The sequence below is a fragment of the Chelon labrosus genome (genome assembly GCF_963514085.1).
Source record: "Chelon labrosus genome assembly, chromosome: 9".
Lineage (NCBI taxonomy): Eukaryota > Metazoa > Chordata > Actinopteri > Mugiliformes > Mugilidae > Chelon > Chelon labrosus.
The window spans coordinates 24,186,028-24,201,500 of record NC_140359.1 but is presented as its reverse complement, the minus strand read 5'-3'; the positions used below and the strand labels follow the sequence as shown (position 1 = coordinate 24,201,500).

Genomic DNA, 15,473 nt, shown 5'->3' with positions numbered 1-15,473 from the left:
TCCTTTTCATTTCTTATCACAATCTCCAGTTCTTTTCCTTCCTCCTTTTCCGTGGCCCGAATCTATCTGTTCTCTTTGTCACTTTCCCTCCCTTCTTTTTTGCCTCATTTATCTCCATCCCCTTACCTCCCCTCCTCCACTGGTTCCACCTCCTTCCTCTCCCACTCCTGTCTGACCCATATCTGTGGATGACATCATCTGGAGGCTCATTCATCAAAATAGCCTCATTCTACCCATTAACCCCTTAAACCCTGTTGTGTCAGTCGTCTGCTGATGTACATAAGACTATTCCTTCGAGACTGTTTTCAACACGTTCCTCCGCATTTTCCTGCAACATTGATTCGACTGGACCAGTTTTAATTTGGTCCAGTCTGATAACTTGTTGAGCGACAGCCTCGTCCAGAGGCACAGCAACTTTCCAGGCGCATTTCCAGCCAGGAGACAGTAGATTACTGAACAAAGACTTATTTCTGCCTCAGTGTTATGGCAGCCGATATTACCATAGTGTCACTTGGTTTGATGTAGCTGCAGCATTGTTACGCTACACTCTGTGCCTTATTCTGCCCTAAAGCCTGAATTTAAATATTTTCTATTCGCTCTTCACTGTTCTGCAGTTGGCGTCTGATCAAAAGCTGAAAATACAATTATAAGTCACAAAAAGAAAGAGTGACTGCAGAAGAAAAAATGGCGTATGTGAAGGTTCTCAGTCATCCAGGTCATGGTGTATCCAAAAACTTTCAAGAAAGGCAACTGGACTTGTAGAGTGTCTTGAAGACATTTTATCCAACTAGCTTCTTCAGTTCTAAAGGACTGGTGGGGAGTTGTTGGAGAAGGAGGAGAAAAAAGACGGGGTCAAACAGTCTGCCCCAATGACAGGATAGCATGTAGTCATTAACAGACACTAGCCAAGGGAGTTTCTGATGAGCAACACCCACAGATGTTTCTCTTTAAACCCCAACTCCCCACCAAGTCCGTAAGAAACTTCAAGAAACTCTCCAAGCCCAGTTGCCTTTCTTTAACATTTTTGGATAAGTTAAAAAAAATACCTTTTCTTTAGCTGAGATAATATACGTCACATTAAAGAAAACAAGGAAACACAACATTAAAGATCATGAGATAAATGTCAAGCAGCTGTAACACATGAATCACAGACTTTCTAGTGTCTGCTTCGATAGTATCAGTGTTTAATGATAAAGTGTCGCAATGTCTGTGATACTACATACAGTAAAGAGTAGGGATGCTCGATATTGGCTTTTCTGCCGATATCCGATATTCCGATGTTGTCCAACTCTTAATTTCCGATACCGATATCACCCGATACAGATATATGCAGTCTTTTTCCACCAAAATTGTAAGGTAACAACATAACATATCACCTATTATGGAATTAACACATTATGCCTAATTTTGTTGTGATGCCCCACTGGATGTATACATAAATGCAACATGGCTTTTCAAATGTAAACACTGTCTGTGCAAAATAAGTTATTCAAAAAAGTGCCATTCATCTATTTTTTTTGTGTTTTTAGAGAGAAAAGTTTGCCTCAGACAGACAATATCAAAACAATGAAGATGCATATTTTCAGTCCAGAGTAGTAAACAAACATAGTCCTCTTTTCCCTGGTTCAATGACTGAGCAACTGGCCATAACTTGGCAAATAATACAATCATTTAATTATAAACTGGGCTCAATCTGCCCTGCTCTTTCGTATGAGTAACAAAATAGTGCAAATAAAAACAAGAAAGGCACAAGAATGTTAAAAAAAATTTAACATTTGCAGTCATTGCAAATCGCAAATTTACTGTTAGTAGGTGACACTTGGAAATACTTCCGAACCACGGACGTCTCATGCACCGAGCGAGCAAGCTTGTTAGCCATGATTAGCAACCTACGAGTCTAGCGTGTTGTTGTTATACATAATCAAGTGCGCACCTGTAAACGTCATATGCTGCGTTCATGCAGACTCGGAAATGCTAAAGCCTACAGAACAAACATCGGTTATAAAAACCCGATACCGTTAATTCCCGATATTAAATTTTTAACTCAGTATCGGCCGATAATATCGGAGGGCCGATATTATCGGACATCCCTAGTAAAGAGTTTAAAATAATGTCTTTTGGGCTAAACACTGGACAGAAGAGCAGTATTCTGGAGGTATGCTTAAGAGAAGTAGTTGTGTGCCTAATGCCACAGATGCATATCCTAAATTCTTGTTTAGAAAACCTGATGATGAATAGACCATACTGTAATTGCCTTCATATTTGAAAAAACAATCTGATTTTGTAAATTATTAAAGAAAATAACACGTCCTTTTCCAACTTGTTGCGTTTCTCTCCCAGGGGAGCGCTTGTTTCCTCCTCCGTCAGGCCTGAGCTACTCCACCTGGTTCTGCGTGGAGCGTTTCAGCGTAGCTCCTCAGGCTCACCCGGTGCGTCTGCTGACCGTCGTCCGCCGGGCCACCTCCTCAGAGCAGCACTACGTCTGCCTGGCGGTAGTGCTGTCGGCCAAAGACCGCTCGCTCACCGTCTCCACCAAGGAGGAGCTGCTGCAGACATACTGTGAGTGAAGGCAGCAAAAATTAATTTTCTACATCAGATGGTAGTTTTTTAGACCAAATTAAATACATTAATCATTTAAACCTCCTCAGCTAAGGAATAAATTATATCAGTAGGTACTGGAGTGTTGAAATTGTTCCTATTTTCAAGTGAACACACAAATTGGACTGAAATATTCTATATCTTTGACAACCTAAAAAGCTTCCGTTTCATATTTTCACTTCAACCCAAACCCTTCTGAGTCACTGACGTTGCCCCTCGCTTCTCTCTGCCACCTTCAAGCAGCGGATGAGTCGAGTGAGGAAGCCGCCTTCTACGAGATCTTGCCCTGCTGCGCTCGTTTCCGCTGCGGAGAGCTGATCGCTGAGGGCCAGTGGCACCACCTGGTGCTCGTCATGAGCAAAGGCATGCTGAAGAACAGCATGGCCACGCTGTACATAGACGGTCAGCTCATCAGCACTGTCAAGGTAAAATTATTGACCATATGGTATCATACACGCGCAGTGTGCCAGGATTAGATGCGCTGTTATCTGCACTCTGCTCTATAAAGAAGAGAGAGGGAGCAGTCATTTTAAAGACCTGGTTCTAGTGATAATGTCTTATTAATGATAGCATTACTAAGCAAACAGAGATAGGATCAGTATGTTTGTGTTTGGAGTTGAGCCTTAAGTGATAACAGCACACAGTAGTCCAAACAGTCTGGAACGTGGATTATTTTGAATAAAAGAAGCACAGAAATGTGTTTGAAAACCAGGCTTTAAACAGCAGCCGTGCAGCAGAGCAGTCGGCAGGCTGTGATGTGGTTTGCGGTTTAGTGACTTTAGATCCTCCTGAGATTGCACAGCGTGAGCAGAGAGCCACCAGACCACAAGTCACAGCTTCCTCTCAGCACCACTGATAACGGAGGATTCATTTCCTGCTGAGGTCCGCATATAGGAAACAATGAGCCGGTCATGTGTCTGTTCTTGCTGTGTGCATGTAACGCTGTACTTGTGGTTGTGTTTTAGTTCCTTTTTTTAACCTTGTGAACAGTGCTGATGAAACACAATTTTTTGTAAGTACAAAGCCTCAAAGGTTCCCTTTTGTGACAGCAACAAGACTGACGTCCATCAAACGCTCTTTAATTTGCCCTCACACTGGCTACGTTTACACGAACAATATTTATTCCACTGAATTGAAATCCCTCTGATCAGAGATTCCAACCCGTTTACATTGACTCTAAATTAAATGACGTGAACATGCGCTCATTTAAATGACCCCTTCCTTTCTTCTAGCTTCACTACATCCACAGCACTCCCGGCGGCTCTGGCTCCACCAACCCTCCTGTATTGAGCACTGTTTACGGGTACGTGGGGACGCCGCCCGCCCAGCGGCAACTCTCCAGCCTGGTGTGGCGTCTGGGGCCCAGTCACTTCCTAGAGGAGGTCTTACCTGCAACTAGCGTCGCTGCCATTTATGAACTGGGGCCAAACTATGTGGGCAGCTTTCAGGCCGTCTACCTACCCTGTGAGTGGCCCTTCTTTCCTTTTCCTGTTTCTGTGTATATATATCTCCGTACTACTTACCTTTCCTCTTTCTCTCAGGTAAAGACTCAAAGACGGAGGTAGCGCCTGCTTCTGCGGTGGCTTTGGTGCCGGAAGAGAAGGTGTCTTTCAGTCTCTATGCTCTTTCCGTCTCTACTCTCACTGTGGCCAAAATAAGGAAAGTCTATAACAAACTGGACAGCAAAGCCATCGCGAAACAGGTCAGACTTACAGCTGTTCACTTGCATTGTATGTCGTCCAAGTTACTGCCAGTAGAATTTGAGAAATCACAGCTGCAGTTAGCAGTACTTACATTATTTGGTTTGTCACCAGATATACTGTAAATGTTTTATTTAAGAATCTGCACGTTATATTTAACATTCAGAAAAAGTCGAAACTTTATCTTTCATATTTATTTTCAGCAGCTCTTAAACATTAGCAGCTGAGTTTGAGCTGATTGGATTGTGTCCAGCCTATGCGCTCAGCCTGCTGACTCACATTACATCATGTCTGGAAGAAAAACAGACTAAAAAAGAAACAGTTCTTTCTGTTACAAACAGATGCGTTTAGTGCAGTCCTTCAACAAAAGTGCAGTGTTTGCAACTCATTCTTCAATAGAAAATTTGCACTTTACTTAAACGACCATACCCATGCACATACAGCATACTGTATACATTTATTTAAAATGACTAACCCACCATCCCACTATCCCACCAAAAGTGTGTGTTGAAGCTTCAAATGAGCTCCCTCTCATCCTTATCTCTGTCCAAACACCTGCCAAGTCATTTCCCAGCCTGCCCGGCTCCCCCTGCTAAGCCTCGGCCCACGACGACTCGCAGGAAGCAAACTGCAAAGGAGTGCAGAGGCAGCATTTCTGCTGCAGCGGTGCCCGTCGTAGAAAAAGAAGAGTAATTTATTCTAAAAATAAAAAAAGAAACGGCTATTTTCATTTTTCAAGAATAAAGAATGCAGTATTATAACCCTTTTCTTAGCAAAACTAAAAGTTCCCCATGAGGACAAGACAGTAATTTCCACATTCTTGTCACTTGATTAATGGGCCATCAACATGTCGTAATAAATTAATTAATAAATCAATAAATACAGAGTTTTCTAATAGGGCAGCACAGAAAGGCGTTCTTATTCTTATGACATGCTGAACTGGTTCCATATTTCTTTCCAGCTAGCTAAATAAAAGCCTTTTAGAAAGTTCAGTCTTAGTTCAACTGTATTTTGCATACTGATAGCATGAAATAAAACATCTTCCCTCCTTTCCACTTAAGCTTGCCGTGTCCTCTCATGAAAATGCCACTCCGGTCAAGCTCATTCATAACGCCGCCGGCCACCTCAACGGCCCAGCTCGCACCATTGGAGCCGCTGTCATTGGATATTTAGGTAAAACAAATTTGTGAAGTTACTCGTGATCTAACACCAACAGCTGTAGCTCTAATGGTAACTAACAGATGAAAACCTGACACCCTCATCCTTATCCTTACCCCTTTTAGGCGTCCGTGCTTTTGTGCCCAAACCTGTGGCCAACAACCTGCAGTACGTGGGAGGGGCGGCGGCCATCCTCGGCTTGGTTGCCATGGCGTCAGACGTGGAGGGGCTGTATGCGGCTGTCAAAGCTTTGGTGTGTGTTGTAAAAAGCAACTCTCTGGCCAGTAAGGAGATGGAGCGCATCAAAGGCTACCAGGTTAGTCACACACGTTGTCTGGAGAGTGCCACTTCCGTTTTACACCTTCAGTAAAGCTTCAGTTAAACCATGAAGAGGAACTTTAGCTTTTTATAGCAGTTGGTAATGATATGATGTTAATTATTGTCTGAATCACCGAGATTATACTCAACTGTCAGTTTTTAATGTCCCTACAAAGTTTCCTCTTTGTCAGCCATAAAATACTGTTTCTTAATTCAGCAAGATGGATTTAGTTACACTTAATCTAGAACATGGCTAAACAATCCCAAATTGATACTTGGTGTAACTTTAAGTCTGTGCTCTGACTTAAATGCAGTCAAACATGCAGTTTTGCTTTGTCTCTCCCGTTTAGCTGCTGGCTATGCTACTGAAGAAGAAGCGCTCGTTGCTCAACAGTCACATCCTCCACCTCACCTTCTCTCTGGTGGGAACAGTCGACAGTGGCCACGAGACCTCCATCATTCCCAACTCAACCGCCTTCCAGGACCTTCTCTGTGACTTTGAGGTGCGGGTTTTTGGCTTTAATAGACTCACAATGTCAGTAAATGCTAAAATTAAGTTTACCAAAATAGAGTGTTATTGTCAAGGCGTCGAGAAAAAAAATAAATACTCTGATGAAACAGCAAGAGTTGCAAGTATATTTTTGGATTTACTGGCCACTATGAGCTAAAGAGGAAAACTTTTTCACTGCTTTAAGTAACCGGGCCTCTCTGTGCCAAGATGCCACCTCTTGTTGCCAGTTAGTTTCGTGCCGCCAAACATAACTTGCGTTACCACGTCTTAGTCTTCTCCTTCTGCTCCTCAGGTCTGGCTCCACGCTCCCTACGAGCTCCATCTGTCTCTGTTTGAGCATTTCATTGAACTGCTGACAGAATCCAGGCAAGTGTCAGAAGCTCATTCACCTGAATGGAAGAACTTCATCAAGTTAAACTCTAATCAAACCGTGTGTATTTACTTTCTGCTTTGAACAGTGAGGCAGCTAAAAATGCCAAACTGCTGAGGGAGTTTCAGCTGATCCCAAGGTTGCTGCTGACCCTGAGGGACACCTCACTGTCTCAGCCTACTGTAGCCGCCATCAGCAACGTGCTCAGTCTCCTGCTACAAGGCTTCCCCAACCCATACGATCTGCTACGGTAAACACACATTACTACACACTGATGCAGGTCAAGTGAACAACCAACCAGTGAAACAGTCAACTGAACTGTGGTGGTTTTTTTTTCCTCAAAGGTTTGGCCAGTTCATCTCATCTACTCTTCCCACATTTGCCGTGTGTGAGAAGTTTGTTGTCATGGAAATCAATAATGAGGAAAAGATAGACGGAGGTAAGGATAGATTAAATGCAGTGACATTACTGCGTACGTGGGCGAAAATCACTTTTTTGAGGGATCTTGAGTCAAATTAGACTGTTATGATACACCGATCAGGCATAACATTATGACCACCTTCCTAATATTGTGCAGGTCTCCCTTGTGCCTCCAAAACAGTTGTGACTCATCAGAGAATGGACATGGGCCTTCTGAGGGTGTCCTGTGGTGTCTGGCAACAGGATGTTGTTAGTGGGGGCCTTTGAGGGGAGGGGCCTCTGTGGATCATCCCACAGATACTTGATCAGTTTGGGATCTAGTGAATTTGGGTCCAGGTCCAAAAGTTTCCCAGCAGAACACTGAATTGTCACAAGGTGGTCAATGTTTCTTTACTTCGCCTTTCAGTGGTCATAATTTTGTGGCTGGTCGGGTGTATGTTAACAACAAGAATAGTTTGTTTTTTTGCTCGTGGCCAGAGTTGCTATTTGTTATGAAGACTTTCTTGTCCCTCCAGGTAATGATGATGATTTCGGTGGCCTCCTGTCAGCAAACCTCATTCTGTTGAGAAATCGGCTGCTGGACAACCTGCTCAAACTGCTCTTCACCACAAAAGAGAAGTGCACTGTTAATGCCCAGTAAGACACCACTCTTCTGCCATATCTGCTCATCTTGAAAGTTCAAAAACCAGATTCCCAGGGTATCCATTTAGTTTTGGAAAACGTGAATAATCACATAAATGTGACAATACTTTTAATGTTCCTGTGTCTTACAGTGAGTTTTATCATTAAAAACTATTTTGCTTAATGACATTTCCAACTACAATGAGAAAACAACTAGACTTTGTGTTCAGATGGAGATTATAATGACGCTGTTTGTCAGACTCTAGCAAAAATAACGGGCAAACAGTAACAGGACGGCTGTCAACGTATTTAAATAGTCATTCTTAGTACTTCTTTTGACGTAGAGGTGGCTACAGAGCACAGATTCACCCCGGCTGCTCTTTGTCTCCGTGCAGGGCGTGTGAGGAGCTGGTGAAGACACTTGGCTTCGATTGGCTCTTGATGTTCATGGAAGAACATCTCCACTCGAGCACGGTGACGGCAGCTCTGTGGATCCTGGTGGTGCTGCTGTCGAACCAGTCCATCCTTAACCGCTTCAAAGAGGGCCTGTGTGGAGGAGGCTGGCTGGACCACACTGACTCCGTCCTGACCAATAAGATTGGCACAGTGCTGGGTGAGTGCAGGGGCAAGAGCTGATCGTACAGCGTGAATACCTACACTGTTAATTAAACAAAACCTGAACCACAGTATTCGTTAGGTAATTCAGTTTAACATTAAATTTTTAAAACATTCCCTTCTAAAAAATAAAGTCAGAAGCTTGCAGTAATAAATGTCCAGTGTAAATACTGTATGTTGTAACACGGCTCAGCAGACGCCTCTCCTCACTCTGGCAACGCTTTCCGTCGGAGTTGGCCTTCGTTCAGTAAACAGAAAGCTGCACAGTTTGTGCGCCGCACAGCCAAGGGTTTGTCTTCTTGTTTTTTGCCTCCTTGCTCTCCCTGCTGCTGCGATCATAGTCCCTCCTGAGCTCAATGGTTTTCAGCCTCCACGCTGTCCTGGCATGTTTCAGGACACTCACTGTCAGATTTTTCAGCATTAAACTATTGTGATGAAACATCTGAATGATGCTTATAGAATAAGTATTGAAAAGTATTCACCGCAGGAAGAAGCCCTCAAATTTATACATTACATTTTTTTTTTCTTCTTCTTCTTGTAACCCCACCCCAATCAGTGGCGTCATCTTGCCAACTTCCAGGTTGAGAACCATTGCTTATGCTTTGTGCTATACTATATAAGGTTGAAACCCTTAGTTTTATTCTAATTTGGAGTCTCAACAAATCTAGTTGCCTTTGAGTATCTTAGTTAGTGTCTGGTTGAATTACGTGATTACAGCCCTGAGTTATTACTGAGCTATTAAACCCCTAAACCAGGTGAAACAACTGTATTCTAAGTAGACTTTAGCTACCTTAGTCAGAAGGCTCTTGCTGTAATGTAATGTTCACTCTCACTCCTCCCTTAACTGTCCTCTGCAGGCTTCAATGTGGGTCGCCATGCTGGCGGGCGCTCCACGGTGCGGGAGATCAACCGAGACGCCTGCCACTTCCCGGGGTTTCCCGTTCTGCAGACGCTGCTGCCTAAACACACCAACGTGCCCGAGCTCTACTTCCTGCTCATGGCTCTCTTCCTGCAGCAGCCTGTCACTGAGCTGCCAGACAGCCTGCAGGTACATGTTAGTATACCCAACCTTTTTTGTTCTCTTCTACTAATACCTAACACTTGTGTGAATGTGTTATCCCTCAATAAACGAATGACTCAGAGCTAGACTCGTTTCTGTAAACTTACATAGAGATAAGGACAATGTCTGCTATGTAGGCGCTGTTCTTTAACACCTTTAACCGCTAACATTAGAGTGAATACAGATGGAAATTGTCTGTATATTACCCCCAGTTTGTGTGTTTTTCCTCTCAGTTTGACCTGGACTCCATCTGGACATTCATCTTTGGCATGCCGGCCTCCAGCGCGACCGTGGTGGGCTCCATCCACAGCGTCTGCACTGAGGCTGCCTTCCTGCTGCTGGCCATGCTGCGCAGCATGCTCAACCTGGTGAGAGCCATAAATCACCTCACTGTGGGAAGAAAACCCTTGAAGCTTTTAATGTGTTTAAATTTTGATTTTCAAGAAAAACATAATTAAAAATTCAATGGGTTTGTTGTTAAGATATTTGGAGAGTAACAAAAATGTAAATTGAGCATCATCCTGGCAGTTAATACCAAGACTATAAAGTTGGTCAAACTTAATTTTATTCTTTTATTATTATTTATTTTTTCCTGAAGTAGCATGGCTGCTTTAATCGTGCAGCTTCTCCCTCACTTTCTGTGAACAGACTGTGATCACCTCTCATTTCTTGAATTCGTAAAGCCTGCAAGCATTAATGTTCCAAATTTATAGGGGTATCTGTTAAACCATAAGTGCTAATTACATTTTAACACCTTTTCCCAAAAGTAGATTATTTTTAAGCACTTTTTCACTGGGAAACACCCACATGTGAGAAGTTTCTCATGTTCACTTTTTAAGTGCCTCTTAAAAAAGAACTGGATCAGCCTGGATTCTCTAAAGGTGTCGTCCTAAACTCTGTTAATCCAACAAAAAGTACACTGTTCTCATCCTGATCTACACACTTAAACCCAGGAGTGTATCCATGTTGCTCACTTCTGGTTGCTGAGAAGCTTTTCTGAACCTCCTGTGGGTTAAGTGACTGCTGAAGGACTTTCAGTTTACTCTTTGAACCAGACATTAAAATGAATGTTTCTACAGGTTTCAGTGCTTGATATCTTTCGTTTCTCCTTCCAGCCGTGGCAGTCAGAGGAGGAAGGTTCCTGGCTCAGAGAGTACCCCGTCACCCTCATGCAGTTCTTTAGGTACCTTTACCACAACGTGTCCGACCTCGCACCAATGTGGCACAGCCCCGAGTTCCTCTGCGCCCTAGCAGCCTCTGTCTTCCCCTTTAACATCAGGCCCTACTCTGAGATGGTAAGTCTGCCCATTTTCTAATTCTTAGACTCTAAATTACATTCTACACAAGGGAAGAAACAGTAAAGAGAAATATGACCTGAAGGGACTGCAACATCTCTAGTAGTTCTTCGCCTCCTTCTGCACAAATCCCTCATGTCAAGACTTTAATCTTCTATTTCATGAGGTGTTTTGTCCGAGACTGAGAGCCTGAGGGTTTTAAAGATAAGAAATCTCATCGCAAGACCAAGTAATCGCAGGTATTGATCAGTAACTGCATCGACCCTCAGCAGATATCTTGTAATTGTCTCTTATGGGGCAGTAAATCTTTGACTTATTGCCCCCTTTGGATTCTCCTCCTGAGCTTCTGGAAGAGCAAGAGAGTGCAGTTTTTCTCAGAATAAAAGGCAATTCAGACGGCTATAAGATAATTACAGATGATCTAGCTGCTGACTTATGCTATATATGTTATTAACATCTTCCACAAGAAACTAGGAGCAAGAGCTTTTTGGAAACAAGGCTCTGGTGTAAAACAAAAAAAGAGTAAAAATTCAATTTTGAAGAGAAGTGTCACTCCATACCTTGATCCATTGCAGGTCAGTGACTTGGACGATGAAGCTGGTTCTCCCATCGAGGAGTTCAAGGCCTTTGCTGGGGACTCTGGTATGAACCGCAGCCAGTCTGAATACTGTAACGTGGGCTCCAAGACATCGCTGACCAACCACCCTGCCAAGAAGTACGTCTTCGACTTCATGAGGGTTCTGATCATGGACAACCTCTGCATGACCCTAGCCAGCAAGCAGACGCCAATCATTGACCTACTGCTGGAGGTAAGGAGACTGTCTGTGTCACCACAACACAAACACAGGCTGTTGTTTGAGCTTGGGTCAACAAACCTTCATTGTTTGCTTAAGGTTTACTAAATGTCTGTAAGTGTAGTTTGGGTTTATTCTATACTTGTCCCTGGTTAATGGTCCTGTGTTGTTGTTCTGATTCATTCTTTCTTTGTGGTTATGTTTTGTTAGGCTTCCCCTGAGCGCTCCACCAGAACTCAGCAGAAGGAGTTTCAGTCCAACATCCTGGATGGCGTCATGGAGCATCTTCTGGCTGCTGATGTTCTTCTAGGTCAGAACAAAGCCCTCAATAGCTCACGTAGAACAATCCAGTACCAGCTAATGACCAGCGTTTATTTTGACAGCCATTTTTAATTTAGTCCTAGTCTTAGTCATGTTTTGTCTATTATATTTATTAATTTATGTGATGGCCTCTCTTGCTGTTGTCTCCATGCAGGTGAAGACGCCTCTCTGCCTCTCAGCAGTGGTGGCAGCTATCAGATTCTAGTCAACAACGTCTTCTACTTCACCCAGCGGGTGGTGGACAAACTGTGGCAGGGCATGTTCAACAAGGACTCCAAGCTGGTGGTGGACTTCATTGTGCAGCTCATTGGACAGGTAAAACACAAATGACCCCAGTGTGTTCTCTTGGGCAACCAGAACAGACAGACTAACCTAAATAGAAAATGGATGTATTTTGCTAAAATGTGGGATAATCCACAGAGCCCTTCCCCTCCCATAGGACCCAAAGTCCCCCCACTAACACCATTCTGAAGGCCCATGTCCATTCTCTGCTGAGTCACAACTGTTTTGGAGGCACCAAGCGAGACCTAGATAATATTAGGTCATAATGTTATGCCTGATCAGCGTATGTTAAGCCATGCACCACAGTCAGACATTACTCAGCAAACCGTAAGTTGGGCTCTTGTGTTGGACACACTTTCCTGATGCAGCGCGCCAAGGTGTCTGTGTTCTGGAGAAATGAAAAAGTTCTTCTGAGTCTTCTTCAGAAGTTAATGCAGCCAATGAACACACTCAGGATTAAATCAAATCAGCAGCATCTATCTGAGTGCAGGCTTCACTCACTCATTTTAACCAGCGAAGACACAAACGCTCAATATGGCTCCATGCAAATCCATTTAGGTCTTGGCTGGCGGGCGAGCATGTGTGTCTTTGTGCGTGTGGAGCACGTGCGCTTGACATCCTGAGTGCTTCCGTATGGGTTCTGTATATAACAAGAAGAGGAGAAGACACGTTTGGATTTTGTATCCTGCCTCTTATGCAACGCCTTCTGCAGTGTAAATGAGAAGATTAGGATGAGGTCCAATGAAATGAAATGATATGAAATGAAATCTCAAACCATAATGTTCATCTTGGAAATGTCCTGATGAGATTAGTGTTTTTTTTTCATGGTCATCTTTTTAATTCTGGAGTATACAGTAGGAATTAGAATGTGTTTAGTGTATATTACACAATTTTTTTCCTGTTTCTAGCATTTTTTTTCTTGCTCAAAGACCAGGAAACTCCACTGTCTCGTTCTGTGTGACTTTCAGCTGCTTGATAAATTTTGAAAACGTTCTTACTTAATTTCCAACTTTCCATACGAAAGTCCACTTGCATGCAGGATAAACAAATGCAACAACAATCCAGCAAGCAGAACATAATATCGAAGTGTCACATTGACTCTTACAAGGAGTAAGGATGTGGTGCATGGCTTAACATACACTGATCAGGCATAACATTATGACCACCTTACAAGAAGTAAGGATCTTTGAGTTTTAACCTTTAACGCCCATTCAAGGCTTGTTGCGTGCTTTAATTTTACTAATGTGTTTCCCGTTGAAGTACTCATAAAATTCTCTACTCACAAAACACTAGAAACAAAGCTACATTCACAACCCCCCAACGACTTACTTAACCCTGGTGGCTCAAACAAATCTTCTCGCTGCTGAAGTATTTCCACAGCAGCTTTATTTACACCTAGAACACAGTTTTTTCCCTCTATTCCGTCTCTCACCTTTCCTGTGTTTGCTTATTTCCCTCCCGCTCCACCTCCAGTCCAAGCGGCGTTCCCAGGGTCTCTCCCTCGACACCATCTACCACTGTCTGAACCGGACGGTGCTCTACCAGCTCTGCCGACCCCACAAGACGGTCGCGCAGCAGGTGGCCCTGCTGGACGCCCTGCGAGTCCTGACCGTCAACCGCAACCTGGTGCTCGGGCCCGGCAACCACGACCAGGACTTTGTGGCCTGTCTGGCTCACTGCTTCATCTGCCTGCACAGCGGGAGGTAAGGATCAAGACACTTTTCATCAAAACTGTAACGTGTGAGACGAGTAGGATTAGGAGTTTCGTGCAGGTTGGTTGTTTTAAAACACAGCTGCTGTTAGATTTTTATTTTTATTAGCAGGTGCTACATCTCTGGCCGGTCTCATATAAATTATGCATTCACACATTCACGATGAATTAAACATGCATTCAGTTATATAAACTCTGCTAATGTTGAATAAGTCAGATAATATTTATGTAAGAGAGGAAAGACATGCACAGAAGTACTATAAAAATAACTTGGAACACAGTCCTGCCAAAATAAGATTTATTCCCACATGTAGTTACAAACCACATGGGTAGATTCCTTTATTGGAAGAAATCTGCACTTAAGTATTTTATTCTGAAGCAACTGAGTGTATTTTTGATCATTAAAAATCATCAAGCGACCCAGAGTAAACAGCGTATTTATGGACACGACTTCTTTATTTTTATTGCTTTGCCAGTTTGAAGGTGAGAGGAACAAACTACTGTGAGGGGGGAAATATGTTGCTTTGTTGCGTTTTTATTTGCGCTGAAACAGAAGTAAGCAATATCAGACCGTGGCTGCTGCTGCACACAGATTTTATTTTAGTACAACATGTCTTTTTAAAACAAAAAAGCGGTACTCTTAAATTGGATTCAGTTAGATTTTGTCTTGTCAGCTAAAAATATTGCTAAGATGCTATATTACTTCAGGCTTAGAGATATTCTTTCAGGTGAGGTGGTTAAGGTAAGGTTAATAACAAGAGTGTGATAAAGATAAATCTCATCACCATTTATGTTATTTTTAATTATTTCTGGGGTACTTTTGCTCCCTCCATTTTATGAGATTATTCCTGAGCAGCTCTTCCCCACATGAAGTATTTTATGTGCTCGTGTGTGTCCTGGAAGAAGTACTGATAGTTTCCACAGTTGCAGCAGGTGAGGAGAGGCTGAGTTTCCCACCATGCTGGGAAAACAACATGCCTCAACACGCCACAATGCGCAGCCACAGAGAGCTGGCTTACCTGCTGCAGAGGAGCCAAACTGTCAAACTCCCAAACTGTGAAGCCCTCTCCTCGGGTGTCATCGTGCGGGCGGGCTGGAACTGAGTTGTCGTGTGTTTGTGTCTGCAGCAGCGTGGAGGGCTTCGGTCTGGAGGCTGAGGCCAGGATGACGACCTGGCATGTCATGATGCCCACGGAGAACGAGGCCGACTCCACACACAGCCACGATGTCAGCGAGGGTGAGACACTGAACAGTTCTAATGACTGTTTCTGTGCGTGAGAGAAATAGAAACAGAGCTGCTTATTTACTGAGAAAACAAAAACAGTCTTTGGCGCCATACTTTAATGCCTTTAAAGCTGGTTCGAATGTAAACAAGGATTTGGTTTCATCCTGCGCAGGGCGACAGCTGCTACTGAAGGCAGTGAACCGTGTCTGGACGGAGCTGATGCACAGCAAGCGTCAGATGCTGGAGGACATCTTCAAAGTGTCTCTGCCCTGCAACGACAGAGGTCATGTGGACATCGCCACAGCCCGACCTGCTCTGGAAGAGCCAGCCCTGAAGAGCTGGCAGAACCACCTGGGTGAGGAATACTGTAAAAAAACAATAGACACACACTTTCTGTACACTGCCTGAACATTTCCTGAACTGTGTAGATTTTAGATTTGTGCTTTTTTGACTTGGATTGAGTGCTGCTTGGCT

At 43.5% G+C, this 15,473-nt stretch overlaps 1 protein-coding gene across 8 annotated transcripts in view; it reads left to right on the top strand.

The window, feature by feature from the left end:
- The window catches only part of wdfy3 (WD repeat and FYVE domain containing 3), an 86,013-nt gene that overhangs the window by 53,838 nt on the left and 16,702 nt on the right, over positions 1–15,473 (top strand). For 3 of the 8 annotated variants that reach the window (XM_084551391.1, XM_084551389.1, XM_084551387.1), the window contains exons 19-39: positions 2,341–2,559; positions 2,839–3,023; positions 3,831–4,062; positions 4,140–4,300; positions 5,360–5,471; positions 5,582–5,772; positions 6,125–6,277; positions 6,578–6,651; positions 6,744–6,905; positions 7,000–7,094; positions 7,591–7,711; positions 8,092–8,309; positions 9,169–9,365; positions 9,605–9,739; positions 10,487–10,666; positions 11,242–11,475; positions 11,671–11,770; positions 11,936–12,096; positions 13,537–13,766; positions 14,902–15,011; positions 15,172–15,354. In XM_084551391.1, coding sequence (XP_084407517.1) covers positions 2,341–2,559; positions 2,839–3,023; positions 3,831–4,062; positions 4,140–4,300; positions 5,360–5,471; positions 5,582–5,772; positions 6,125–6,277; positions 6,578–6,651; positions 6,744–6,905; positions 7,000–7,094; positions 7,591–7,711; positions 8,092–8,309; positions 9,169–9,365; positions 9,605–9,739; positions 10,487–10,666; positions 11,242–11,475; positions 11,671–11,770; positions 11,936–12,096; positions 13,537–13,766; positions 14,902–15,011; positions 15,172–15,354 — 3,453 coding nt within the window. The remainder of the gene's footprint in view (positions 1–2,340; positions 2,560–2,838; positions 3,024–3,830; positions 4,063–4,139; positions 4,301–5,359; positions 5,472–5,581; positions 5,773–6,124; positions 6,278–6,577; positions 6,652–6,743; positions 6,906–6,999; positions 7,095–7,590; positions 7,712–8,091; positions 8,310–9,168; positions 9,366–9,604; positions 9,740–10,486; positions 10,667–11,241; positions 11,476–11,670; positions 11,771–11,935; positions 12,097–13,536; positions 13,767–14,901; positions 15,012–15,171; positions 15,355–15,473) is intronic. The other 5 variants (XM_084551388.1, XM_084551393.1, XM_084551392.1 and 2 more) reach the window with 3 other exon arrangements.